Genomic DNA, 27,761 nt, shown 5'->3' with positions numbered 1-27,761 from the left:
TAAAAAGCAGAGTGAAGGCACTAGTTTTATTAGCGGCCATGAATTACTACAAAGTCAGTGGGTCTAAGGAATCTAAAGACCCCGGCTACTAAAGACCGTCTCAAAAGAATTATGGCACTTGCTGAACTTTTTTAACTAGACCTGCTTTATGGAAAATGGTCTCCTTGGAACAGGGGACAGACAACACAGGAAGTTAACATCCACTCAGTGGCCTGAAGCCGAGTGGGAGTTGGATGGGGTATCTCTCCTCCCGGTGGTTTTCCATCCTCATGGAGAATTCCTTTTTGGGATTTGCCTCCTCTAGTCTTATCTCGACTTCTACTGCTCAGATATTACCAACAGCACTGGCCTTGAACAGCATTCACTCTGCTAGGGAGAAGAGGAGTCTTTGAATCTCAGGCATATCCTTACTTTGCGCCCAGCACATTCAGTGTGTTGTGTTCTCAGAGAAGGACGCTCAGCAGTCGCATGGGTTCTACTTCCTCGCCCGTTCTATAGGTGTCGCTGTCTTCCCTCGCACCATTCAGTCCACAGATCACATCTCGTTAGTTCCACAACGTTTTCCCAGATTCCGGCTCCAACCTGCAGCGGCCACGTCACGCAGCTTCTTTCCCGCGGAAGTGACGCCACGACTTATGTGGTCCAATCCTGGCAGAGCGTGTGCCGTGTGTGGAGCCGGAGTTCCCTGTAAGGCATTGGCATGGTAGCGGGGCTGAGGTGCCGGTGAGCAGAGGACATGTCAGTGCTGTACGCGCTGACCTGGCGCCTCCTACACCTGCTGCTGTGTGTGCAGCGGGCGCTGCTGGCATGGCTCCGGCTGTGGCACTGGAGAGTGTGGCGGGCAGCGGGTGCCCTCCTCTTGCCTCCTGATATCGCCTACCGACAGCGGAGACCACGGGACACGGGCAAGTTACCAAGCGCCGGCTGTGCGTGTGTGCAGCCACAAAACGGCACGTATCTCCGGCAGCGATGTGACTGCAGCTACCTTCACCGAGAGCTGAGCCCCCAGCAGCGGGACCGGGCCAGGCTCAGCAAGCTCCCCGTGCACATCGGACTGGTGATCAGCGAGGAGCAGGAGAGCTACGCGGACGTGGCCAGCCTGGTGCTGTGGTGCATGGCTCTGGGCATTTCCTATGTCAGCGTCTATGACCCGCAAGGTAACCATGGCGAATCGTCGTAGCCCTTATCTGCGTCCATTCATGTGTCATGTTACATGACCTGTCACCCTCCTCTATGAGGGACACATGTGGAGAAGGGGGCATTGTGGCTTTTACCTGGTTTGGCTTAATCCACACCCATTGTTGTAATGGTGAAGTTGCTGCAAAATTGAGTTTGTCAGTTTCTTACGTTGAATTAAACGGGAGGCAGAGAAGAAGAATCTGCATAATTGAGATTGCATATGATTTTGTGCAGTGTAGCTCAATAGTTAAAGGGCTGTACCAAGGATTATTTTTTTCCTGTATCCACAGAATAGGATGTTTCAATGATTGGTGGTGATCAGACTGCTAGGAGGTTCCGCTCTCAGTACCTGAATAAGCAGCAGGTATAGCATACCCCCTGCCACTCTATTCGTTACTATGGGAGTATGGGCACTTGCCGGAGGTGGTGAAGCTCTGTGCCACACTCCCCACAATGATTGTTGGGGGTCCTAGCAATGCAACTCCAACTGAGCAGATTGTTATTCCCATATGTGGATAAGGGATAATCATACTTTGTACAAACCTTTTAAATCAATTAGTAGTGCTTCCACAGGCAGCAGTTTAGAGCTTGCCTAAGGGTGTGTGCACACATTGTAACCTGACTGCAGGCTTTCCCTGCCTGTTAACAGGTGTATTTGCTATTGTTGTCCTAGTACCTACTGCCAAATGCTGAGCCACAAATAGTTAATATGTGCACAGTCGCTTAACTTACATTTAAAGGGAACCTGTCATCAGGAACCCTTTTTCTGGCTCCCCCATCCGCACATTTACAAAGCGTTTTTTATACTAAAACTGCCTTTTTCCAATAAAAAGAAAAGTTAAAAGTTCACCTTTCCTTCTGCAGGGCAGTGTCCCATGGGAGAGCCCAGTGAGGAGTGGATGCCACCTTATTTATTTGACATAGACATGTGGGTTTTCGAGGGTTGGGGGGCGCTTCTCACTGACCACTTACATGGGACACGGGATCAGTTAACACCGGAGCAAGCCATTTACATTTTGTTTCATAATCTCTAAAATGAGAAATCGAAATGTGTAACTAAGCCTTTGAAGCAAATGTTATTCTTTTATCTGGTTTCAATGAGTCAGTATAAACTTTAAAATGTGGGTTTTAATTCCAACTCTTGATTCCCATCGGATGAGCCTGAGAGTTCTACCATATTTGGCCATCCACAACAGTGTTGTCATTTGATTGCTTTTCGAAAGATTGTCTTTTAGGAGACTCCTATCTGTCAGGTCAACCAAAACTTGATCTTTTCTAAGAAGCAAGAACTTAGTGTCTCAGAAATATTTCTGGCACTACTTCCCGGGTGGATTGGTGTTGCAATACTGTCTAGCAGGCTCTATAGATATATAACCACTGGCATCTCCTAGCAGTGTGATATCTATGACTGGCCAATTGTGGCTTTGGTATGAAATAAAGGTACTGGTAAGGTAGAGCTTCACCTTTATTAGTCACTCTATTACTAATAGTATATGGAAAGCCATATGCATTAGTGGTTAGCCAATTGCCTTGCATCTCTGAGGTTCTGGTCCCGAACAAATGAAAACATCTAGGTTTGTCTGATATAATAAGCTCCCAGATCTACAATGTTGGGTGCACTTAGATGCCGTGTAAAGAATAAGAAGGAAGCTGATAAGATGCAGTGCGCTGGTATTGTGACATTTATCCCAATCAGAGCTGGTCATGGTTACACACAGCAGCTCTTGCATAATATCAAACTCAATGTTCAAAGGATTGTGGTAGTGTAACATATTTATGCATAGTGACGATTGACTATTGTGCAAAAAGATACCAAGTAGCCTGTGTGTGTATGAGATACTCCTATACACATGACTGACAGCCTGCATAATGATGTGAGGTGTAATGGCTCTTCCATGTACTTCCTGGTGCTGGCGGTCACGTCCCCTGCAGCCTGTGTGTGTGTATGAGAGACTCCTATACACATGGCTGATAGCCTGTGTAATGGCTCCTCCATGTGCTTCTTGGTGCTGGTGGCCACGTCCCCTGCAGGCTGTCTGTATGAGATACTCCTATACACATGACTGACAGCCTGTATAATGATGCGACACTCCTGATGCTGGCTCCTCTATGTGCTTCCTCGTGCTGGCGCCCCCTGCAGCCTGTATGTGTATGAGTGCTAAAACTGCTACAGGATGATTTTATAATGATTAATGTATGAATTAACTAGATAAAGACTGGGAGGGAATCCTTGTGAGCTGCTCCAACAGATAGTAATGACAGAATTAGGTACAAAAAACTGATGACAGGTGTCCTTTAATTTTTTTCAGAGTTTGACAGTTTGTATTTGCATTTTCTTGTGTAGCAGGGGTTAATTTGTTTTATGGTGGATGGGACTGTGTTCACATGCAGCGTCTGAATTCAGAGACTGTAGGTAGGGGTTTGGCCCGTTTGCAGATGCGTTTCCACTGAAGTGCTTGTGACCGGTAACAACCATTACATGTTTTGTATATTAAGCACCCAGTAATTGTGTGGGTCGGCAGTGTCGCCTATAGTCTGGTCTGTGGACTGTAGTTTCTGAGGAGATTAAAAAACGATTACGTAGCCTTTGACACCCCAATGTAACATCTTACACGCCTATAAGTTATTTACATGCAATACTGAAAATTTCATACTACGGCTAAAAATACTCCTCAAAAATAACCAGAGTATTATTACCCTTCTGAAAAGACACAATGTTACTCGTGGGGAGATTTCAGAGTTGGTAAATGAGCTGTTATTACAGGCTGCTGGTCATGTGTTTCCATCTGCTCTGCTAGGGCCTCTGTGTGGATTTCTACATGAAACATTAAAAAGAAAAGAACCTGAAGAATGTGGCAGCTAGCCTTCATGGGAAAATACTCTGGGGTGCAGATTGCTTCTCCGCTCCTGTAATGCTTTGCCCTTCACAATAGTTCATTACGACCACATCACATTTATTTCCTATTTTCTGACTTTGTCAAGTCTGAAGTTGCCCTTCATCAAATTGGCTTCAACTGGTTCTGACTAAATTTTTCTGTTTAACAGCAAACATTGTGGTGGACATGCAAACACTGCAAGAGGATAATGAACTTCTCTGTTTTGCTTTTTTAAGGAATCTTCAAACAAAATAGCTCCAGACTTATGGATGAAGTGTTAAAGAAGCAGAAGGAGTGCTCCAAGTATCCACTGGAATATGCAAATGGCGCTGCTGACCGAACAGATAAAGGTGATCTACCTATTCACAGCCTACGCACTGCTTTTCCTTTCATACAAAGCCTGAGATCTTGTTTCCCAGATCAGTAGATGTTAAATGCACTGTTCAGCTTTAGCCTATTGTCTGGTCCGTCATCCGGTTTGAGCTGCTATACACAGGAGTCTTTATGTTCGGAGTTAGGGCATATACTGTAAGCTTTATCCTGTCAATGGGATATGGCTTTCTGGCTGACACATTCTTGTACACTGAAAGTACCATATCATTGTTGTGTTGTGCCATGTATAGGTTTAAATCCTTCTACTTCATGAACCTTGAATCACTGTTTCACAACCTATTAAAACATATTTTTTTTAAAAGTTAAAAATAAATCCATAAATAGTATAGAATAAAAAAAGGTTTTTAAATGATAATTTTATGTTTAGACATAACAAACTATATAAGGTATAAAAAGTTATATCTCTATGATCATGCTGACTCTAATTTAAAGGGATTGGCAACTTTAACAGGGTTAAAGTATGAAAGGGACGCTTATATTATACTTTCCCTGTTAAAGTTTCTTGTTTGTCCCCAGGCAGCAGCACTGGGAGTGGTTATGATAAAGGGTTCGTGCATATAGTAAAGAGTACACAGCCCCCTCCATCCACAGGAGTCCTCCCAGGCATGGGAGAGTTCTGCTCTCCAGGGATCCCACAACAGAAATGAAACATTAGCAGGGTAAGTATAATATGGATTACCCTATTAGGGTCTTACTCTTACCCTCTTAAAGTTTCCTACAAGTGGCCAGCCACACAAAAGGGAAGTGTTATTTGGACATCAAAGTAAAAACTTTTAAAAGGAAGCCTAATATAAAATGTCAATGACAATACATTTGGAATTTTTAACATTTTCAAAGTACATACAAAATATTAAATGGTGCCACTAGAAGTCGCATTAATTTCACTTCTTGTCGTGTATATTTGTACGGATAACACTTTTTAACTCTGCAGGATGGCAGCTTTTATACAGTGCTTTTATACACAGAAATACAGTGGATATGAAAAGTATTCAAAACCCCTTTACATTTTTATTACTCTCTTCCATTGCTGCCAATTGGTAATATCAAAAAGTTCTTTTTTTCCTCATTAATGTACACTCTGCTCCTTATCTTGACAGGGAAAAAAATGAAATTTAGATATTTCAGTTTTTCTTGATTAATAAATTAGCAAAATATCACATGGTCATAAGTATTCAGACCCTTTGCTCAGTATTGAGTAGAAGAACCTTTTGAGCTAGTACAGCCATGAGTCTACTTGGAAAAGATGCAACAAGTTTTTCACATCTGGATTAGGGGATGCCCTGCCATTCTTCCTGGCAGATCCTCTCCAGTTCCCTCATGTTGGATAGTGATTGTTAGTAGACAGAGTTGTTCTGAAGCCACAGCTTTAATATTTTAGCTGTGTATTTAGGGTCATTGTCTTGTTGGAAGGTGAACCTTCGGCACAGTCTGAGGTCCAGAGCACTCATGAAGAGGTTTTTCTCCAAGATATCTCTGTACTTGGCCGCATTCATCTTTACTTCAATTGCAACCATTCGTCCTGTCCCTGCAGCTGAAAAACACCTCCATAGCATGATGCTGTCATCCCTATGTTTCACTGTTGGGAGTGTATTTGGCAGGTGATGAGCAGTGCCTGGTTTTCTCCACACATACATCTTAGAAATAACACCAAAAGTTAAATCTGTCTTGTAAGACCAGAGAATCTTATTTTGCATAGTCTTGGAGTCCTTCATGTTTTTTTTTTTGCAAACTGTATGAGTGCTTTTATATGTCTTACACTGAGAAGAGGCTTCTGTCGCCTCACTCCGCCATAAAGTTTTTGACTGGTGGAAGTCTGTAGTGATAGTTGACTTTGTGGAACATTCTTCCATCTCCTTACTTCATCTCTGGACCTCAGCCACAGTGATCTGGGGGTTCTTTTTACCTCTCCCACCAAGGCTCTTCTTAGTTTGGCCGTATGGCAAAGTTGTGGAAGAGTTATGGTCATCCCAAACTTCTTACATTTACGGATTATGGAGGCCACTGTGTTCTTAGGAACCTTAAGTGCTGCAGAAATTCTTTGTAATCTTGACCACATCTGTGCCCGGAGACAATTATGTTTGAGCTCTTGGGGAGTTCCTTAGACCTCTTCTTTCTGATGTGCACTGTGAGGTCTTGTATAGACGTGTGTGCCGTTCCAATTCCAAATTTAATCAATCACAGCTGGACTCTTATGACATGTGATATTTCAGTTTTTCTTGAGTGATTGGCAAAAATATCTACATTTTCTGTTTTTTTTTTTCCTGTTAAGATTCGGTGCAGAGTGTACGATAATGAGCAAAAAAAGAACGTATTTGATCTCACTAATTGGCTGCAAAGAGTGAAAAATTTAAAGGGGTCTGAATTCTTTCTGTACCTACTGTATACGCAGCAGGCCCTATATACGCAGCAGGCAAACTTTTGGCACCAGTGCAGCAACTTCCTGCATCGGCCCATTTCTCTGCCAGCCACGCCCCCTTGGCATGGAGATGTCGTATTGGGGAAAAATACTCATAATTACTTGTGGTTCGATGATTTCACATCATCAAAACCTCACATCAACTTATACATGAGTCAATAAAAAAATAAACTTTTATACTCGCCCCCGATGCTCACCACGGCTCCCCAATGTCGACGTGGCTCCTCTTCTGTCTTCACCGTGGCTCCTCTTCTTCTTTCGGTCTTCTGTAACAGCCGGCATAGACGCGGCCATGTTATGCGCCGGCCGGCAGAGCACATAGCCGTGTCTACGCTGGCTGTTACAGAAGACCAAAGAAAGAAGAGGAGCCGCGCTGTGCATTAGGGCCGCTGGAGGCTGAGTATATAAGTTGTTTGGTTTTTTTTGTTTGTTTTTTTTTAACCCCTTCCAGCCGCAGCCCTTTTTCGTTTATGCGATTTCATTTTTCACTCCCCACATTCAAAAATCTGTAACTTTTTTATTTTTCCATGTACAGAGCTGTGTGATGGCTTATTTTCTGCATAACAAATTACACTTCAAAATGGTGGTATTTAATATTCCATGCCATGTACTGGGAAGCGGGAAAAAAATTCCAAATGCAGGGAAATTGGTTAAAAAAAAAACGCATTTGTGCCGTATTCTTGTGGGCTTGAATTTTACGGATTTCACTTTATGCCCTAAATGACATGTCTACTTTATTCTTTGCGTCGGTACGATTACGGGGATAACAAATTTTATATAGGTTTTATAATATTTTCATACATTTAAAAAAAATGAAAACCTCCTGTACAAAAATTTTTGGGGGGAATTTTGCCATCTTCTGGGGCTAATAACTTTTTCATACTTTGGTGTATGGAGCTGTAGGTGGTGCCGTTATTTGCGGATTTTGATGACATTTACAATGTTATCATTTTTAGGACTTGTGATCTTTTGATCACTTTTTATAGAATTTTTTATTTTTTTTAAAATGGCAAAAAAGTGCCATTTTCGACTTTGGGCGCGATTTTCCGTTTCGGGGTTAAACACAGTGAAAAAACGTTATTATATGTTGAAAGATCGGGCATTTTCGGACGTGGCGATACCTAATGTGTTTGATTTTTACTGTTTATTAATGAATGGGTTAACCCGAAGTAGCTTCAGGTCTTTGTGAGACCCGATGTTACCATGGCGACGGATCACCGCTCCCCGATGACGTCACAGGGAGCGGCGATCCTCACAAAGAAGGCGGCGCCCATGCGCCCTGCAAAGCTGCGATCAGCCCGAAAACACCCGCGATCGTTGCTGGCACCAATCGCGGTTGTTACTGGTAAGCCTTTGCTGCAATATGCAGCTAAGACTTACCGGCTATGGAGAGGGCTCAGCCCGCGAGCCCTCTCCATGCATGTCGTTAAGGGCGGGCTGGCGGCATACTACAGGGGGCGGGCTGTGACCAATGCATTTCCCACCCTCGAGTAAATAGGTTTCCCAGTTTTTGGTGGTAAAATTAGGAGCCTCGGCTTATACTCCAGTATATACGGTAATTCCATTTTTTATTTTGCACCTTCCATTTCCAACTATGTGTTTAACTGCCTGTATCTCCGGTTCTGTAACCCACAAAACCACCAGCCTGGTGGGAACTGAAAAATTTTCTTATGTGTTATGTGACACCAAAAACATTTCTACATAAAGATGGGAGCAATCTCCAGCAGGTCTCCAGTCTTTGCCACCCCAGCCCTATCAGTTCTGTAACTTCTGCATGAACAGAGTGTAACTGCTGCTGAGCACAGCAGTATCTCGGTTGATCGATGAGCTTGGTATTTCATTTATGATTGTTTGTTTGAAGATTTGTTGGTAAAGATGTCAAAACACTCTCTATGTTTGACTAATGATGCTTTACATGTTTTCTACATCCACAGGTTTTCGTCATTTGCCTGTGTTAAAGGTGCTCTCTCCAGAGGATGGGAAGCCAAACATTGTAAAAGCTGCTCAGAATTTTTGTCAGCTTGTAGCTGACGGGCAGAAGACACCGGCAGACCTGGATGTAGATGTCCTTGACCATCTTTTAAGAAGTAATGTGACCACTTTTGCTATTTACAGTATAAAGTGAACTCGGAATGCTGACAAAGGCATTTTTAAAATCTGTGTAGCCTAGTCTTTTAAAACCTGTCACCAGCTAAAAATGACATTCTTCACGACGGGTTTCAGTAGTCTATGCCTTGCATATTTATAAGATAATATTCCCGAGTGGAATGGGGGGGGGGCAGCTGCATAAAAATCGGCATAGCATAGGCTATTGGAACCTTTTACCAGCTAAAAACCACATTCCTGTTGACAGGTTCGCTTTAAAGAGAACCCGTCATGCAAAATAACCCCCCTAAACTAAATATATTTTCATAAACTGCCATTAGAGAGCATTGCCTCTATCCCTTCATTGTCCCTCTACATGCCTCTAAACCTGAGCAATGAGGTCCTAAAGCTGTATGCAAATGACCTGTGAAATGTCCAATGAAGCATTAGCATATTCAAGCTGTCCACTCTATTCATGAGTGGGAAGCACAGCCACACCCCCAGTGCTTGACTGACAGCCTGTATAATGATGTGAGGCTGTATAATGATGTGCTTCCTGGTGCTGGTGGCCACGCCCCCTGCAGCCTGTGTGTGCATGTGTGTGTGTTTAGGAGAGATACAACAGCTCCAGGCAGCCATGTTACAGCAGAACATGTCAGATTCATGTGTAGCTGATGTCTGTGTCTCTCACCTGTATATTAGGAGGACGCAGCCATGTCAGATTCATGTGTAGCTGATGTCTGTGTCTCTCACATGTGTATTAGGAGGATGCAGCATGTCAGCAGATGCAGCACACACACTAGATGCTTTACCATACATTACACACAGACATGAGCAGGGGGAGGAGAGGGGAGGGGTAACAGAGGTGGCATCACTGCCTCTGACCATGTGACCAGCCTCATTTACATGATAAAAAATAGATGATTTTACAATGAATAATGTATGAAATAACTAGATAAAGGCTGGGATGGGATCCTTGTGAGCTGCTCCAACAGGTAGTAGTGACAGGACAAGTGACACAGACCTGATGACAGGTGTCCTTTAAGCAATGTGCATTTTATTGTTGTGGTAAAGTAGATATCCTTAAGGTAAAAACATTTCACTTAATTCCCTGTGACCTTTCAACATGAACTGCCTCAGTAAGAATGAGGGGTTATTTGCAGTGTTGTCAGAGAGGACCTGGGGCAAGATGGGTGAGAGGACTTTTAAAGGTTTTATTTTTATTGTACAGCATTAGTTCATGCACTCATCCCAGTGCAGCAGTACATGCACCTTGTATGTAAATGTATATGTGGGTAGTATCCGATTGCCTTCTACAATAAATTATATAGACTTCTATGATAAAGCTTTTCATAATTTTTTTTTTTATAAGAAAACATTTTTTGTGCCTTTTTATTAAGAACAGAAAGTATTGGGATCACAATGAACATGCAGTGTAGAACATGCTCCAAAAAAGAAAGAAGATAAACTCATACTAAGGCAAGGTTTTATTTTTGTTGGAGAAAATTCTTGGTCTCAGTAGAACCAAGATTTGGTTCTATATGGATAACAAGATTATGTTTGCCACATTGGGGAATGATCACAAGTGCCTGCAAACCTTTTACGCGATTACAATAATTACTTAAAAATCATTCACTTTTTTTTTTTTTCCTTCTAGGTACACAAAACTTTCCAGATCCTGATCTTATATTAAAATTTGGCTCTATCAGTAGTACAGTAGGTTTTCTGCCATGGCATATAAGACTTTCAGAAATTATGTAAGTATAACAATTCTATCTTTGCCAGTGTATTTTATTACCATTTTTAATTGGGCCTTAACCCCTTACATACATGTGACATATCACGTCACACGGTGGCTGCGGGTTTGTGGAGAGGGTCAAAGGATGAGCATATACAGCATATTGCAGAAAACACCCACCAGTAACACCCGCGCTCGGGGCTGGCATTGATTGCAGGTGTTAACCCTTTGTAAAATGCAGGAGCCACCATGTTGGCTTAGATAGTTGTTCTCTGTGATGTCATCAAGGAGCAACAATCTGTCTCCATGACAGCCACTTGTCTTTACAAGACCCGAGGCTGCATGTTTGCTGGCCATTTGTTAAAAAATTTGTTGAAAAAAATTAAACCATAAAAATTCAAAAGTGATCAAAAGGCCCTTCAGTCCTCAAAATAGTAACAATGAAAAAGTCAACTCATCTCACAAAAAAATCATACCACAGATGGCTCCGTACACTGACGTATGAAAAAGTTATCAATGCCAGAAGATGACAAAATGAAGAATATCCAACAGCCCCAGACCATACATAATATATTTCAAAATGACCATCACATACTAGGGAAATCATTTATAATGTTCATTTTGATTTAATTTGAAAACTGAAAGAAAAAAACTAAAAATAGGGGGAAATGTCCTTTTTAACAATATTTATTTTCAACTATCCCGATGTTTACGCTATTGCACAAAAAAGGAAGTTATGGATCTTAAACCAATTATGAAAATTAGTTTAAAAAGCCCTGGTCATAAACTCCATTCTGACCAGGCCTTAAAAGGCTTAATCTGTAATTCTTTTATAATCTGTATGTTATGGTATTACACAGCCTCTGTCTAGTATTGATGCAGTATACATTTCTGTTTTTCAGTTCTCTGCCATCCCATGTGAATATCCAGTACGAAGACTTTTTATTTGCTCTCCGTTGCTATGCAGGCTGTGAGCAGCGGCTTGGAAAGTGAACTTGCTTTCTGCTGGGCCAGTTCAAGCTTCCTACGAAAGGGACTCAATGCATTCGTTTACAAGCAATCTGTGATTCAGCGTGGTTCACAGCTTGTACCCTTCTTGTCCTTTACCATAGACCTTGTTGTAATGGTGTCTCTTCAAGGCAGCGGTTAAAATGCTCCCAGTTTTTTCTGGAAGTTAAGTTGTAAACATGGTCATGGAAATAGGTGCTGGGATGATTTTGGGGAGGCTACTGCTCCTTTTACTCATATTCTGTAATATCTACCTGACTTGCCATGAAGTTGTCCAGTATCAGGTGTATCATCATTCTGCAATGACTAGGTTGTCAGTCCGTCCAGCTGCTTTTATCTTTTGGACAGAAATGTGGATGTGCTTTTGTAAAATGCACAAAGATATTTGGAATGTACAGGTTACAAATGTTCCCTGGCAGTGATAACATTGATTTCCAAAACCATTAGATCAAGTATTTTAGTCAAATATGTTAACTACAGACAGTACAGAAAAACTTGAATAGTTCCCATGAAGATTTGCACTGAAATTACATGTCAGCAAACATTGTAGTATTATAATTTTTAGTTTTGAATATTGTTTTTTTATTAATTAAGGGTTTAACAGCTTGATAATGTGCATCATTGCAGCTGTTGCCCATGCATTATTTTTTTTATTAATGGTCAGCTTTATCGCCATCAATCTTTGGCCACAACACCAGACAATTCCTGCTACAGTGCCCATTGCTAACATCCCCACCCCCCCAACTTTAAGTGTGACTAAACTTTTGACATAACCATCATTATCTGCTCTATTGATTTAACTTTGTTATATACTTGCTGAAGAAACATGTTCCTTTGTCCTTATTTGTCCCTTCCTTTCTTCCTTATTTAAGCAGTTTGTGCTTTCTGTCCTGTATTCAGTGACTGTCCCTGCATAGTACAATCGCTTCATAGCAACACTGTCTGTACCTGGTCTAGACAATGGTAGTATCGCTGCCTGCATCCAGCATTGTTTGTCTCTAAAGACGTACACCGCTGATTGCTATGGAGGGCCAGAAAGGCACCCACAGAGTGGGGAAGCGATCACCTACCCCTCGTCCAGGCCCAGGGCCACAAAAAGTCAATGGGACTGGAGCCCCTCCCTGCCCCCTGGTTGAAAAAGTGTAAGGAGAGTTAAGACTTTACCCTTTTTTTTTTTTTTTTTTTTCTTTTTGTTTCTAAACATATATGGATACTCGACCACCACTTAATGTGTTTCCCTAAACTAAAAATACTGACACATTCCCTCTCTCATCCTTCTTTTCATTGGACCAGAGTACTGGCAAAATGCAAAGATGATGAGGATCTGGTAAAGCCTCTGCACTCTACACTGATAATACTGCCAATGCTCCCTCTCTACTGCAGAGCTACTGACCTGCTTCTGCGGCTATCTCCTATATGCTCTGAGGTGCCACACTAGCTACCAGTACTGCTTTAGTTGACCCAGAGCCTCGTCATCTTTGCACTTTTTCATTACCATGAAGGACAAGAGAAAGGACGTCAGATATTTTATTGTTTTAGGGACACACATAAGGTGGTGGTTCAGTATATATAAGGGTTTTATTTGAAACAAAATAAAGGTTGAGTCTTAACTCTCCATACATTTCCTCAGTGAACAATAATTAGGTGAGGGAACAAAGCATTATTGTATAATATATAGGGTAATTGAGGTTCTAAGCATGGAAAGAGTTCATCTTTGTTCTGTCTAATGTAGACGGACCTCAGAAGTATATACGTTGCCACTGCCAGAGAAAAAAACGGAGAAACGGCACAGTGAAGCTCCTTTATAATATACGTTAATATGTAAAGTTTTCTGATATCCCCTGAACTATTAGTTTTTAAAATTAAAAAAAAAAAAATTGCATCAAGTGTTTAGTTACTCTTAAAGCATTGATAGAGCACCATGGACACAATTGATAGACTACATTATGCTAAATGGAGGGACTAATTTGTTGCATGACTCATGGGTTCTGTCTTTGATGCTTTTTCAAAGGGAACCTGTCACCAGGGACTATTTTCACTAAAGAGAATTTGCATAAGCCCATAACACCTGCAGTGCAAATATGCCTTTCTGCCTTCACTAAGCATTTGCATCAAAATATAACTGCGTGTTATAACTTCTGGCTTCTTGACAAAATCCTCTGTTTAGTCCCAGGGGTTGGCTTTGGTTTGGATGCATTTCCAAAAAAAAAAAAAAAAAAAACAACTTGTGACTTGTCTGTGCTGCAGACTGCTCAGCTCCCATCAGCTCCCATCAGCTCCTTCACAGGAACAGAGCTCACAACATGCTGAGCTGACATCAGTGGGGGAGAGGAGCTGTAGTGGAGCACACAGTGGTGGTGACTGGTTCCCTCTAACCTCTGGGTCATGGACACCTCACCGTAGGTCCTGTTTTTGGCATAAAATAAATAACCAGTGTTTACCACTCTGGATTTAGTTTTTTGGTTTTTTTTTTTTTTTTTTTTTTTCAATTAAAAAGTTCCAGCCAATATATTGCCTGTGTGTCACATCTGTTTATGCACTGCTAAGACTTGAAAGTGAAGCACCTTTTATGTTGCCTTCAGTCAGTAACTTTTGCTGTGCAATAGCTGAAATATATTGTAACCACTGCTTGTTACACAGTAGGACTATGGTATTATTTATTAGATGTGAAAGATGATCTATAAAACGGTTATTTTGGGAAACCATAGGTCTACTACCAGTGATTCCCTGTAATTTTTCATGGCAGAATATACACAATTTTTTTTTGTTTTTTTACAATTATGTAATTCGAGGCAATAGTTGGTATTTATTATTTTTATGTTGGCTGCCATGTAACATCTTTAAACAATATTCTGGAGGGAACTCCCCTTTCCACCATGTTTTTCAGTCATTACTTTATCATCCAGAGTTTGTTGTTCTGTTTCTATAGAATATGCCAAGATGCAGTAACCTTGTTGAAAAAATGTTGTATGGTGACAAAGTAAAAAGAAAACAACATGCAAAATCTGTGCCACGTGAAGAATCTGTTTATAAAAAGATTAAAAATCTACAAAATATGTGAAATGTCTTTGTTTTACCTACAAGCATTCAATAACTTGCAAATTGTTGTTCTGTTCAAGTCAGTTTTAGGGAACTTGAATGCCTGAAACTCTGCTTTAGTTTTAATATTCCTTAAAACCAAAAACTTTCGGGATTATAAACTGAGGAAATTTCAAGTTTCAACTTGCTTTTTGATCTTCGCAGAATTTAAGCAAATTTAATGAACTATATTTATAAGTTACTGTCCGATTCGGAAGTAGTTTATCTCCAATTGGCAATTCGGACATTTTGACACCTTTCAATTTAGATGTTTGTTGGAATTCTACTGGATTCTACTGATAATCTATAGGGGGAAATTCTGAGCGGTCCGGACTGCCTCATAGCAACTGATCGAGCAGCTACAGATTCTGCCATGATAGTCCTTAGCATTGAATCCATGCATGAAATAATTTATAGTCTTCCATGGTAAAATGTAACGTCCACAGCTGCTTTTCTGTAACCCGAAGGAGTTGTCCAGCAGGGGACAACATTATCCAAATGGATAGAAATTCATTAAAAGAAAAATAATAATAATTGCCACTATCTTGCCATTCATGTTACATTGCTAACGGAAAATGCCAGCCTAGTCAATCTCTGGCTGAGCTGGATTCCTATGTGCTAAGATGAGTAGCAGGGATTCCGGAAGTGTAAAAAAGGGATTGGTGAGGTAAGAATCAATGTTTTGTTCTTTTAATAAAAAAAAAAAAAAAGTGTAAAAAAGGGGCAGTAGTAGGACCTGTAGCCCAATTTGCCAATCTCATGTGGCTCTTGTTTCTGGTGCTTACCGGGTCCCTAACTTCCTGATTTTCTCTGAATAGTGAAAATATCAACCAATCACTAGCTGAGACAGGTCACTGCTGATATTATTATATTTTAACCATTTCATCCTTTAAACACACACTCAAGGGTGTGAAGCAAATAAAAAGCAAGGTATGCATTTTAAAGGGTAAAAACCTATAAAAGATGGTTGTTATTTCTGGAGATCTAAGCACAGCTTATTCAAGTACTGCCGTCCAGTCACTCATCAGGTCATGAATTGCCCCTTTAATAGCCGATAATGAAATTGAAGAAACTGCAGACATTAGGGATCTTTCAAAAATGTGTACACTATGGATTTTTCAGTCTGAAGAAACCTGCAACTAGGATCGGTTTATGACAAATCATTTGCAGAGGTTTATACACTTTCTAAATAGAACAATTTATTGTAGACATCTGTAACGTTACAGATTGTTTATTTCTGTTTGAAGAGCCGTTACAAATTTATGTATATCTATTGTCATTAAACAAAAATTTTACAAGAGACTAAACATTTTACATTTTTCACTAGTGCCAAGCACTGCCCATCTGAGAATCCATGAATGAATGTATGTGAACTTTTTTTTTTTTATGGGTTTCACAATTACTCGGTAAAGTCTGTACCAATGAGTCAGTTTGTGCTCTTTGTCGCTGTAATAGTTGGCTATATGTAAATATGTAAAGTTTTTATGGTATAAAAGCTCGGCATTAAATTTTATTGAAAAATGAATCCGTTGTATAAGAACTGAATTGAAATAAAGTTATTGTTTATTGATAATTTATCAATAATTATTTTGTAAGATATTAAGACAATCTGGTTAGTATTGGTAAAATGGCTAGGGCCATCTTTGTGCTAAGGGCAATATTACCTCTGTGGTTATTTTGTTGTCATTTTCAGTTGTGACACATGCAGTACAAAATGACTTGTACAATGGGATGTAACCCCCACAGCATGTCACTTATTTCTGTAACTTGTACAGTGCCTTACAGATTTATTAGCTATACAAAGGTTTCTGTCACAGAACTACTGTGGGTTGCAGAATTATTCACATCCCTGGTCTTTTCCTTGCTTTAACATGTCACAAGCCCCAATGTTTCATATTTCAATAACTCTCCTCCCACCCCCCATATGACAGCAGCTGGAGGTTGCATCTTGACCTTTGGTAGGAACATGAAATTGCAAAGAAAGGATAAAGACCCCTCCCATCAGAGAGAGGCACAGCAGATCTGACTGTGGTAGCAGAGCTGAGAATGTCATGTGGATCTCATAGTTTCTGATCTGTTTCCTCTCTCTTTCTATGTGTCCGATACTAGTAGACTGTTCAGAAGAGTGTATATAAACCTGTCCCCTGATAATTGAGGGGTCACTTTGGAGTCTTACACTGACCATCACTGAGTGACAGGAGCTAAAACAGCAACAGAGTAAAATTTTAAGGGGTTAAAAATGGCAAACCCCTTTAAGAGTCAGTGAAAGCTCTACTTCTGCTGTACCACCGAAGGCTCCCTGCCAACAGCGTAGGTTCCCTGAATGCTGTGTGCATCCTCCCCATTTATGGCCGACAACACTGGTTCCTCCCCTATTACCCTGGTGCCACGAGTAACCATGGTATGATGGTGATTTGTGCAGCCTAACACTAACAAGAGAATCCCTAGTCTTCTCTCTACCTTAGGATGGGAATCTTAAGCTTCAAGAGGAAGAGAGAGTAGAAAAGTACTGAGAACTTCATCTAAATCAAGACTTATAATATGTAAGGTGAAATTATCTGAAACATAACTTAAAGAGTAACTGTAAAGATTTTTTTTTTCACAAATCAGTAGCTCTTGAGTTGTTAAACAAATAACTATTTGTTACCCATATTCAGTTTCTTTGCTATCCTTCTCAGATCACCTTATTGTTGCAATGGCTGCCTCCTTTCCATGTGCTGATAAGCCCTATGAATCCGTATGTTGTTTACACTTTGTTTCTGGTCAGTTTGATGGGAGGGACAGGGGAGGTCATGTGACGGTGAATGCAGTAGAGGCGGTACAGAACAGTGAATGCAGATGTCTCCTGCACAGAATAGTGAGGTACAGGATCTTCCCTATTTCCTATCAGTCCCTCCATCCCAGTCTGATTCTTGCTGCTCCCTTCCCCCACCTTCTCATCGGCAGTATCGGCTCCATATAAGCTATTAACCCTTAGTGCTCACACAGTACAGGCATAGACTTCATGAACTAATGATTTTTACCACTTATTACATGTGCCCTGCTCCTCCATGTGATGGAAGTTGCCAAGCTGTCACCATATATATCCTGTATGTGCAGTGTTCAGTGGATTTACTCGTGGGAAACTAAATGGATTTAATGCTCTGGAGGCGAGATAATGGACGGCCACACTTATCTGCATGGTCGTAAAGATAGCTCTGGAAACGCGTAGGATGTTGAAAATGTTTCTTATCCAGTAGATATCTCGGGGAGTTCCTAGCCATCGTCAATTCGGCTAAAACTTCCTGAGACAAAGATGCTTCGTGGCGCGTTTCTAGTGTCTGAATATGAAAATTGGGGGATGTGCTGTCGGATGATCCGACTGATTCAGACTGAGTGCAGGATTTAACTTTCAAATTGTGTCGCAAGCTAATGCACTTACATGCACCAGTAAAAAGATGGTGAATTCTTTTGAAAAATATAAAAAGTGATCAAAAGTCCTAAAAATGGTAGCATTGAAAATGTAATCAAAAGGCGCAAAAAAATTACATCCCCACCCCCACAGCTCCATACACCAAAGTATGAAAAAGTTATTAGCGCCAGAAGATGGCAAAAAAAAAAAATTGTACAGGAGGTTTTAATTTTTGTAAATGTATAATGTAAACATCATAAAACCTATACAAATTTGTTGCACTAACGCAAAGAATAAAGTAGACATGTCATTTGTGGCGCACAGTAAAAGCCGTAAAATCCAAGCCCACGGGACAAACTGTCAGAGCAGTGCAGGTTGTACCAGATTCATGAAGACTGTGCAATGCATTTCATGAATCTGTGGTACACTGCACCCTCTGCATGCAAACTGCAAATAGTGCACTTTGCACTATTTTTGATAAATGTGGGCCAATGTATTCTTTTTTTTAGCATGAACACTGCTACGCCAGAACTTCCAACATAAAACCTCATCAAATAGTTATGGGGACCTGGGGGAGGTGCTATACATACATGATTTATTTATTCCCCATAGTTTCTTAATTGACAAGGTACATTCTCTTTTTCTGTTGGTAGGAGCCGAAAGAGAAAACTAAAGATAAGGATAATGATCAATATAAACCTAAAGCAAACAATATGTGTAATGTCAAACTCCAGGTGGATTATAAGAAACCTGTCAGTTACATCGATAATCTCCCAAGAAAAGAGAAATCCTCATTCAATGATGAAATGCGTTCCTTTATCAATGGAGAAGTTCAGCCTTCTGTTGCTTCTTCACTTGCTTACATTAAAACCAGAGAGCCACCTAAAAATAGGCAGAGAATCCGGGAGTCCTCTTCAGAATCTGATCAAGATTCTGAAGACCCCTCCACCTCTATTATAGATTTTATGGATTTAGTCCTCCACTGTCATTGGCTGCAGTCAAAATGGAAACAGGATCTCTATTTGCCTTAAATGTACTGCAAGCATTACTAAAGGCAGTTAGAGACACTCTAAAAATAGAAGAGGTAGATGAGTCCAAAATCCATCCAAGATGAACTCTTCGGAATTCTTAATAGTACAAAGAAGAGGATCTTCACAATTAACAATACTCCTAAAGAACTAATTTTAGATGATTGGAGAGAACCTGAGAATAGAATATCCTTGTCTAAGGAATTTTGGAATCGTCATGTTTTTGATGAAGAAGAAACAAAATTATGGAATGCCATCCTGAAAGTATATGTACAGGTAGCTAAAAAGACAGATTTATCATTTGAAGATTCTATGCAGCTCAATGACCCTATGGATAGAAATGCTTATAGTCTTTTAAAAAAATCCTGGGAAGTGGCAATGCTAAATCTAAAATCAAATATAGCCACAACATCTGTTGCCACAACTGGAAGAAGTACAACCTTCTCCCCAACAAGGAAACAATCTTCCTAGGTCAAGCAGATAAATTCTTTCCAGAAGTATTAGTCCTGCCATGATTAGGTCAGTTAACAGCTTGTATTCAGTTAGTTCAGTGGTGCCAGAGCCATACCCATATCATTCAGAATTGGATACTTCAATCTTTGGACAAAAACCTGTTACATTTAGAAAGGAAGATCAGCATCATTCCATAAGTCTTACTGAACTGGTGGACAATTCAGTCACACTTGAAGAAAGGGGTAGCCTGCCATCCATGGCCACTTACAACCACCATTAAAGTCCGATGTGAGTCAGAGTGTTTGGGGAGCAAACCACACGGGATTCTTTCTCAGACCCCCTCTCCATGCCAAAGTTTTCTCGTACAGTTTAAGAGCACTTTCATACCTCTTTCAACAGAGGGAACAAGATCCCAGGTCTCCTTTGTCCATCAATCATGACTTCCAACCATCCCGAATTCGGTGGGACAGTACCAGTTTTTGGACGCTATCTCACCATCCCAGACAGTTGGGAGAATGACCTGGGCTGCCCCTCACTGCCCCTGGTTGTCTCACAACCTGGTCCTCGCCCTGACACACTAGAGCTGCAGAGCAGGGACCTGTGTGCTGTGGAGGCAGCTCCTCCCTTGGGTAGCCCCCCTCCCCAGTCATCTCAGAGCACCAGGAGAGGAGGAAGCTGGACTGCAGGGGAATCATGGAAATGTGAGTAGCAAAGTTTTATTTTAATAACCAGGTACAGAGGGTTGGAGTACAGGAAGCCACTATATGATAAAAGATGGGGTTCAGGAGGCCACTCAGAGGGATGAGGACATGAGGTCACTCTATCAGAGGGATGCAGGTCAGGAGAACGCTCGGTGAGAGAGATGGTAAGGAGGCCACTCTATTAGAGAGATGGAGGACAGGAGGCCACTTTATGAGAGGGATGGAGTAGATGAGGCCACTCTATGAGAGGGATGGAGGACAGAGGACCACTTTATGAGAGGGATGGAGGACAGGAGGCCACACTATAAGAGGGATGGAGGACAGGAGGCCACTATATGAGAGGGATTGAGGACAGGTGGCCACAAAAGTGTAGTTTCTGAAAAACGGATGGGCTTTTTGTCCCACTTTTCCTAGCCCACAGGTTGATAGGAAGAAACCAATGTCCTCTCCTTGTCAGCAGTTCATCTGAGAGGAGAAGAAAATTAGATGGCAGACTTTCTGAGCAGGGACACTATCAATCAGAACAAATGGAGTCTAAACAACTAAGGTTACATTCACACTGCCGTTGCCCGTACTGTACCGTAGCGGGCAACGGCAGTGCACAGGGAGAGGAGGAGGTGGTGAGCGCAGCTCACTCCCGCCCCTCTCCATAGGAAATAATGGGGCAAGGCGCCGTATTACGGCAAAAGATAGGACAGGTCCTATCTTTTTCCGCGTACGGTGCCGCACGTGTGCCGCTCCCGTAGGGCGCCGTGCGCCCATTACGTCCTCCATGCGTTAGTGTGAATGTAGCCTAAGTATTTTCTTTACTAAGCAAAAAATGGGGGCTTCTTGTAATAGATCTATTTACCACCAGAGAAAACTCTCACTATTATTTCTCACTAAACAAAGGATGGCCAATCTCCCAGCTAGATGCTTTCAGTCAGACCTGGGATGTCTCAATGGCTTACGCATTTTCACCCATCCCAGTAATTCCATAAGCAATCCAAAAGATCCAGAGGGACAGAACAAAGGTCATCCTCATAGTCCCATAGATCTGGTTCTCCTTCCTAAAGAAGATGGCTCTAGCAGATCTCATTCTTCTCTCTGCTTGGAACGATCTCCTCTTTCAATGTCCAATATACTTTCCACATCCAGAACCCCTCCGGCTTTCTTTGTGGATCCTGTAAAGGAGCTACTAAGTTCTAAAGGTTTATCAAATAAGGTCCTTTCCACCTTAAAGGCAAATCGCAAGGCAGTTACCCCTGCGATCTACTTAAAAGCACGGAGAAAGTTTGTTTCCTTCTGCAGCACTAAACCCCCTGATCAGTGCTCTCCTAATATATTACGGATACTGGACTTCTAACAAGCAGGATTTGAGAAGGACCTCACGACAAATACTCTCAAAGTTCATTTCTCTGCACTCGGCTCCTTCTTCAATACTACTCTTGCACAACATAGATGAATATAGATGTCTGTCAAAGCTATGTCTAGACTAAGACCTAACTTGAAACGGACTATCCCTTCTTGGGGTCTATGAAAAGCCCTGAACTATCTTACTGGTCCTCCCTTTGAACTCTGTAAATATTAAAAATTTGACTCTAAAAGTAGCCTTCTTAGTTGCTATAACTACTTCTAGGAGAATGGGGGAGATCCAGGCCCTGTCTATTAACCCCTTAACGCGAAGCAACTTTTACCTTCCTGACACGGCCCATTTTTTCAAATCTGACATGTGTCACTATAAATGGTTATAACTTCGAACGCTTTAACAGGTCCAAGTGATTTTGAAATTGTTTTCTCGTGACACTTTGTACTTCATGTTAGTAGAAAAAATTTGAAGGTATGTTTTGTGTTTATTTATGAAAAAAAAACGGATATTTGGTAAAAATGTGGAAAAATTCTCGATTTTCGAAATTCAAAATGTTCTACTTCTTCGATACGTAGTCATAACAACAAAAAAAATTAATGACTAACATTCACATTCACTGAATGTCTACTTTATATGGACATTTTTTTTTATGCATCCTCTCATTTTTGTAAGATGTTATGGGGCTTTGAACGTTCGGTGCGATTTTTCACATTTAAAAAAATATATATTTTTCTTTTTAGCTTATTGATGAGATTTTTTTTTACTTTTGAATGTATAGAGGAAAAGAAAGTTGTCAATTTTGGTTTCCTTTCTTTTTGTGATTTTTGGGGTTGTACACCGTACACTAAACATACTATATTATCTTTATTCTATAGATCATCATGATTATGGTGATACCTCATTTATATAGTTTTTTTATATATTTTTACAATTTTACCGGATAAAACTAATATTGAAGATCTCATTTGTTTTTGTTGACAGAGCTGGTTTAGGGCTTAGTATTTTACGTGTTGACTTGTCCTTTTCATTGGTACCATTTTGGCGCACATAATTTTTTTTAACCCCTTCCCGACGCGCGCCGTACTAGTACGGCGCGCGCCGGGTCCCGGTGCATGGAGAGGGCTCGCGGGCCGAGCCCTCTCCATAGCCGGTAAGTCTTTGCTGCATATTGCAGCAAAGGCTTACCGGTAACACCCGCGATCGGTGCTAGCACCGATCGCGGGTGCTTTCACCGCGATCGCCTCCGGCAATGCTGCCGGAGGCTTCAAAAAGATGGCGCCGCATGGGCGCCGCCATCTTGGCGCGGATCTCCGCTCCCCGATGACGTCACGGGGAGCGGTGATCCGTTGCCATGACAGCATCGGGCCTCACGAAGGCCCGAAGCTGTCTCGTTTTAACCTATTCATTACAATGTGCTATCAGCACATTGTAATGAATGAGGAGTAAAATCCCCATATACTGCCATATTGCAGTATGGCAGTATATGGTAGGATCGATCAGACAACCTAGGGTTAAAGTACCCTAGGGAGTCTGAAAAATAGTTAAAGTAAAAGTAAAAAAAAGTTAAAAAAAAAAAAATTATATTAAAAAAACCTAAAAATTCAAATCACCCCCCTTTCCCTAGAACTGATATTAATATTAATAAACAGTAAAAATCATAAACACATTAGGTATCACCGCGTCCGAAAATGTCCGATCTATCAAAATATTATAACGGTTTTTCACTGCGTTTAACCCCGTAACGGAAAATAGCGTCCAAAGTCAAAAATGACATTTTTTTGCCATTTTGGAAAATATAAAAAAATTAATAAAAAGTGATCAAAAGGTCGCACAGTCCTAACAATGATAGCAATGAAAACGCCATCAAAAGTCGCAAAAAATGACACCACCCACAGCTTCGTACACCAAAGTATGAAAAAGTTATTAGCGCCAGAAGATGGCAAAATCAAAAAAAAAATTTTGTACAGGAGGTTTTAATTTTTTTAAATGTATGAAAACATTATAAAACCTGTACAAATGTGGTATCCCTGTGATCGTAGCAACCCAAAGAATAAAGTAGACATGTCATTTGGGACGCAGAGTGAAAGCTGTGAAATCCAAGCCCACAAGAAAACGTCGCAAATGTGTTTTTTCACCATTTTCACTGCATTTGGAATTTTTTTCCCGCTTCCCAGTACGCGCCATGGAATATTAAATACCGTCACTACGAAGTGCAATTTGTTACGCAGAAAATAAGCCATAACAGAGCTCTTTATGTGGAAAAATAAAAAAGTTATAGATTTTTGAAGGTGGGGTGTGAAAAATGGAAGTGAAAAAACTAAAAAAGGCCAAGTCGTGAAGGGGTTAAATCACTTTTTGGAACATTTTTGTGAAGGGATTTGATAAAAAATGTACATTTTAGGCTAATTTTTAGTGTTTTTTTTTTTAAGGCCTTCACCGAGCGGGTCCAATAATGTTTCTGAGTTATTGTACAGATTGTTACAGACGCGGTGATACCAAATATGTGGAGTTTTTTGGTGATTTAGTGGGGTTTTTTTAGCCAGGTCCTGCAATAATATACAGCCGACACCCGCAGCTCCTGAATGGAGCCGGCGCCAGAAGCTTGATGTAATAGTACTGCAAAATGCGGGAACGCACCTCCCGCCATGCATCACTATTACGTGAAATGTCGGGAAGGGGTTAAAGAACTATACCTTAGAGTCCCTGATGATAGAATTACATTAATGCCTGATCTGAATTTTATTGCCAAGCTTCCTTCAAGTTTCCATGGCGACCAGGATATCATTGTATCCTCTTTTTGTCAGAATACAAAATCTGCTACAGACATTTCTTGGCATTCTTTGCATAGGAAAAATGGAGGTATGAAAGCCTCCAAAGCCTAAATTGCAATGCAATAAAAGTCATTAAAGATGCCTACAAAGATCAGGATCTAAACATTCCTTGAACAATTATCCATTAGCCCATTCAAGCAGAGCAAGGGCAGATTCCTGGGTTGAAAGAAGAGGAACATCCAGGGGTGGACTGGCCATATGACCCACCGGGAGAAATCCTGGTGGGCTGATGAGTCTGGGGCTGGTGGGGCCAATTGAAAAAAAAAACAAAAAACATCTACTCACCTTTCCGGTGCTCCCTCCAAGCTCCGCTGCTACAGTCCGGCCTTTGGTGACAGCTCCGTGTGTGTCGGCAAACGGGGGGCTAGCTGTATACTGGGGGGAGCTGTATACTGGGGGGACTGGCTGGCTATATACAGGGGGGCTGGCAATATACAGGGGAGGTCTGGCTGTACACTGGGGCGACTGTTTGGCTATATACACGGGGGCTAGTAATGCCTATAAATCCATGATATTACACCCCCCCCGGGAAAGCTTGGTAGGGTTTTTGTGAGATTATTTAATATGAGACTAAGCTGTGGGATAGTGCCAACATTGTGGAAATCATTGGTTATAATTAGAGATGAGCGAGCACTAAAATGCTCGGGTACTTGTTATTCGAGACGAACTTTTCCCGATGCTCGAGTGCTCGTCTCGAATAACGAACCCCATTGAAGTCAATGGGAGACTCGAGCATTTTTCAAGGGGACCAAGGCTCTGCACAGGGAAGCTTGGCCAAACACCTGGGAACCTCAGAAAAGGATGGAAACACCACGGAAATGGACAGGAAACAGCAGGGGCAGCATGCATGGATGCCTCTGAGGCTGCTTAATCGCACCATTATGCCAAAATTATGGGCAACAGCATGGCCATGACAGAGTGACAGAATGAAGCTAGATAGCATCTAAAACATGCAATAATTGACCCTGACACTATAGGGGACGGCATGCAGAGGCAGCGGCAGCAGGCTAGAGAGTGGCATGGCGACATACCCTAAATGGACTAAGGCTTCAAACCAATGGGTGGCAGAGAGGAACCAAAGGAGGTGAGCAAGAAGCGCTCAAATAATATCGGTACATGATAAAAGTTTGCCAGTATATTTTGTGGATTACACAGCAGGGTGGCGACAAAGTTAACATGGAAGCCATGAAAACAACCCAAAATTCTGCCTGACACAGCTCGTTTGATAAGGGGACCATGTATGGAGGCAGTGAACTAGTAGTAGATTAAAGGTTCTGCAGTTAAAACTATGTTAGTTGGATCTTGGCATGGAGTTGGCGCTCCGCTGCCAGGCGAGCTTTCGCCAATCCAAGCCCCTGTCTCTAGGCTACTCCCCAAACAGCACTTCTAAGAACCTTTTGTATAAGATCAAGTGTAGTAGCGTTCTTATAAGTTTAGGATATGGCGGGTGAGGGGAATGTAAACAGATGCGCAAGAAGCGCTGAAATAATATTGGTAAATGATAAAAGTTTATTAGTATATTTTGTGGATAACACAGCTGGGTGGCGACAAAGTTAACAACTTTGATGTGGAATCCATGAAAACAACCCAAATTTCTGCCTGACACACCTCGTTTGATAAAGGGACGATGTATGGAGGCAGCTATATGGACGACTTTTGGAGGTAGCAATGGAGACAACGTGTGGAGGCTGCTATGGAGACAATTTAATTTGGATAGTGCCTGTATGTGGCAGTCCCAAAAAGTTTTCAAACCAGAGGAGCAGGTAGGTGGCCCTCCAGAAAAATAGAATAGATTGAGTGCCTGTATGTGGCACTCCCAAAAATTGTTTAAAACAGAGGAACGGGTCGGTGGCCCTCCAGAAAAATTGAATAGATTGAGTGCCTGTATGTGGCACTCCCAAAAATTGTTTAAAACAGAGGACCGGGTCGGTGGCCCTCCAGAAAAATTAAATGCATAAAGTACTATAGCAAGAGCCAGTGGGCCCTGTCAAAAAATAGCCAGTTTCCTCTGCTTTACTGTACAAAGAGGAGGAGAAGGAGGAAAATGAGGAGGAGGAGGAGTGGATCAATTATTCAGGTTGAGCTTCCTTCACCTGGTGGAGATTGGAAATTATGAGAAATCCAGGCTTTATTCATCTTAATAAGCGTCAGCCTGTCAGCACTGTCAGTCGACAGGCGTGTACGCTTATCGGTGATGATGCCACCAGCTGCACTGAAAACCCGCTCGGACAAGACGCTAGCGGCAGGGCAGGCAAGAACCTCCAAGGCGTACAGCGCCAGTTCGTGCCACATGTCCAGCTTTGAAACCCAGTAGTTGTAGGGAGCTGTGTGATCATTTAGGACGATGGTATGGTCAGCTACGTACTCCCTCACCATCTTTCTGTAAAGATCAGCCCTACTCTGCCGAGACTGGGGACAGGTGACAGTGTCTTGCTGGGGTGACATAAAGCTGGCAAAAGCCTTGTAAAGCGTACCCTTGCCAGTGCTGGACAAGCTGCCTGCTCGCCTACTCTCCCTCGCTACTTGTCCCGCAGAACTACGCACTCTGCCGCTAGCGCTGTCAGAAGGGAAATACTGTTTCAGCTTGTGCACCAGGGCCTGCTGGTATTCATGCATTCTCACACTCCTTTCCTCTGCAGGGATGAGAGTGGAAAGATTTTGCTTGTACCGTGGGTCCAGGAGAGTGAACACCCAGTAATCGGTGCTGGAATAAATTCTTTGAACGCGAGGGTCACGGGATAGGCAGCCTAGCATGAAATCTGCCATATGCGCCAGAGTACCAACGCGTAAGAATTCACTCCCCTCACTGGCCTGACTGTCCATTTCCTCCTCCTCCAACTCCTCCAACTCCTCTTCTTCTGCCCATACACGCTGAACAGTAAAGGACTCAACAATGGTCCCCTCTTGTGTCTCGCCAACATTCTCCTCCTCTTCCTCCTCATCCTCCTCCACCTCCACCTCCTCCGATATGCGCTGAGAAACAGACCTAAGGGTGCTTTGGCTATCAACAAGGGAATCTTCTTCCCCCGTCTCTTGTGACGAGCGCAAAGCTTCCGACTTCATGCTGATCAGAGAGTTTTTCAACAGGCCAAGCAGCGGGATGGTGAGGCTGATGATGGCGGCATCGCCACTGACCATCTGTGTTGACTCCTCAAAGTTACTCAGCACCTGACAGATATCAGACATCCACGTCCACTCCTCATTGTAGACTTGAGGAAGCTGACTGACCTGACTAC

General features: G+C 41.9%; 1 protein-coding gene and 1 long non-coding RNA gene across 2 annotated transcripts in view; one reads left to right on the top strand and one right to left on the bottom strand.

Moving 5' to 3' along the window:
* Positions 1-703, bottom strand: part of LOC140121724 (uncharacterized) — a 52,989-nt gene extending 52,286 nt beyond the window's left edge. Inside the window, exon 1 of the long non-coding RNA XR_011854168.1 lies at positions 412-703. This is a non-coding gene — a long non-coding RNA (uncharacterized lncRNA). The remainder of the gene's footprint in view (positions 1-411) is intronic.
* Positions 516-14,751, top strand: NUS1 (NUS1 dehydrodolichyl diphosphate synthase subunit). The gene is made up of 5 exons (XM_072141709.1): positions 516-1,157; positions 4,292-4,405; positions 8,799-8,951; positions 10,607-10,706; positions 11,590-14,751. The coding sequence occupies exons 1-5, from the start codon at positions 737-739 to the stop codon at positions 11,678-11,680; spliced, it is 879 nt and encodes a 292-aa protein (XP_071997810.1). The 5' UTR covers positions 516-736; the 3' UTR covers positions 11,681-14,751.
* The last annotated feature ends 13,010 nt before the right edge of the window (positions 14,752-27,761 follow it).

The sequence above is a fragment of the Engystomops pustulosus genome, chromosome 3, assembly GCF_040894005.1.
Source record: "Engystomops pustulosus chromosome 3, aEngPut4.maternal, whole genome shotgun sequence".
In the NCBI taxonomy this organism is placed as follows: Eukaryota; Metazoa; Chordata; class Amphibia; order Anura; family Leptodactylidae; genus Engystomops; species Engystomops pustulosus.
Note: the sequence above shows the minus strand (reverse complement) of the source record. Positions and strands in the feature narration are given on the sequence as shown.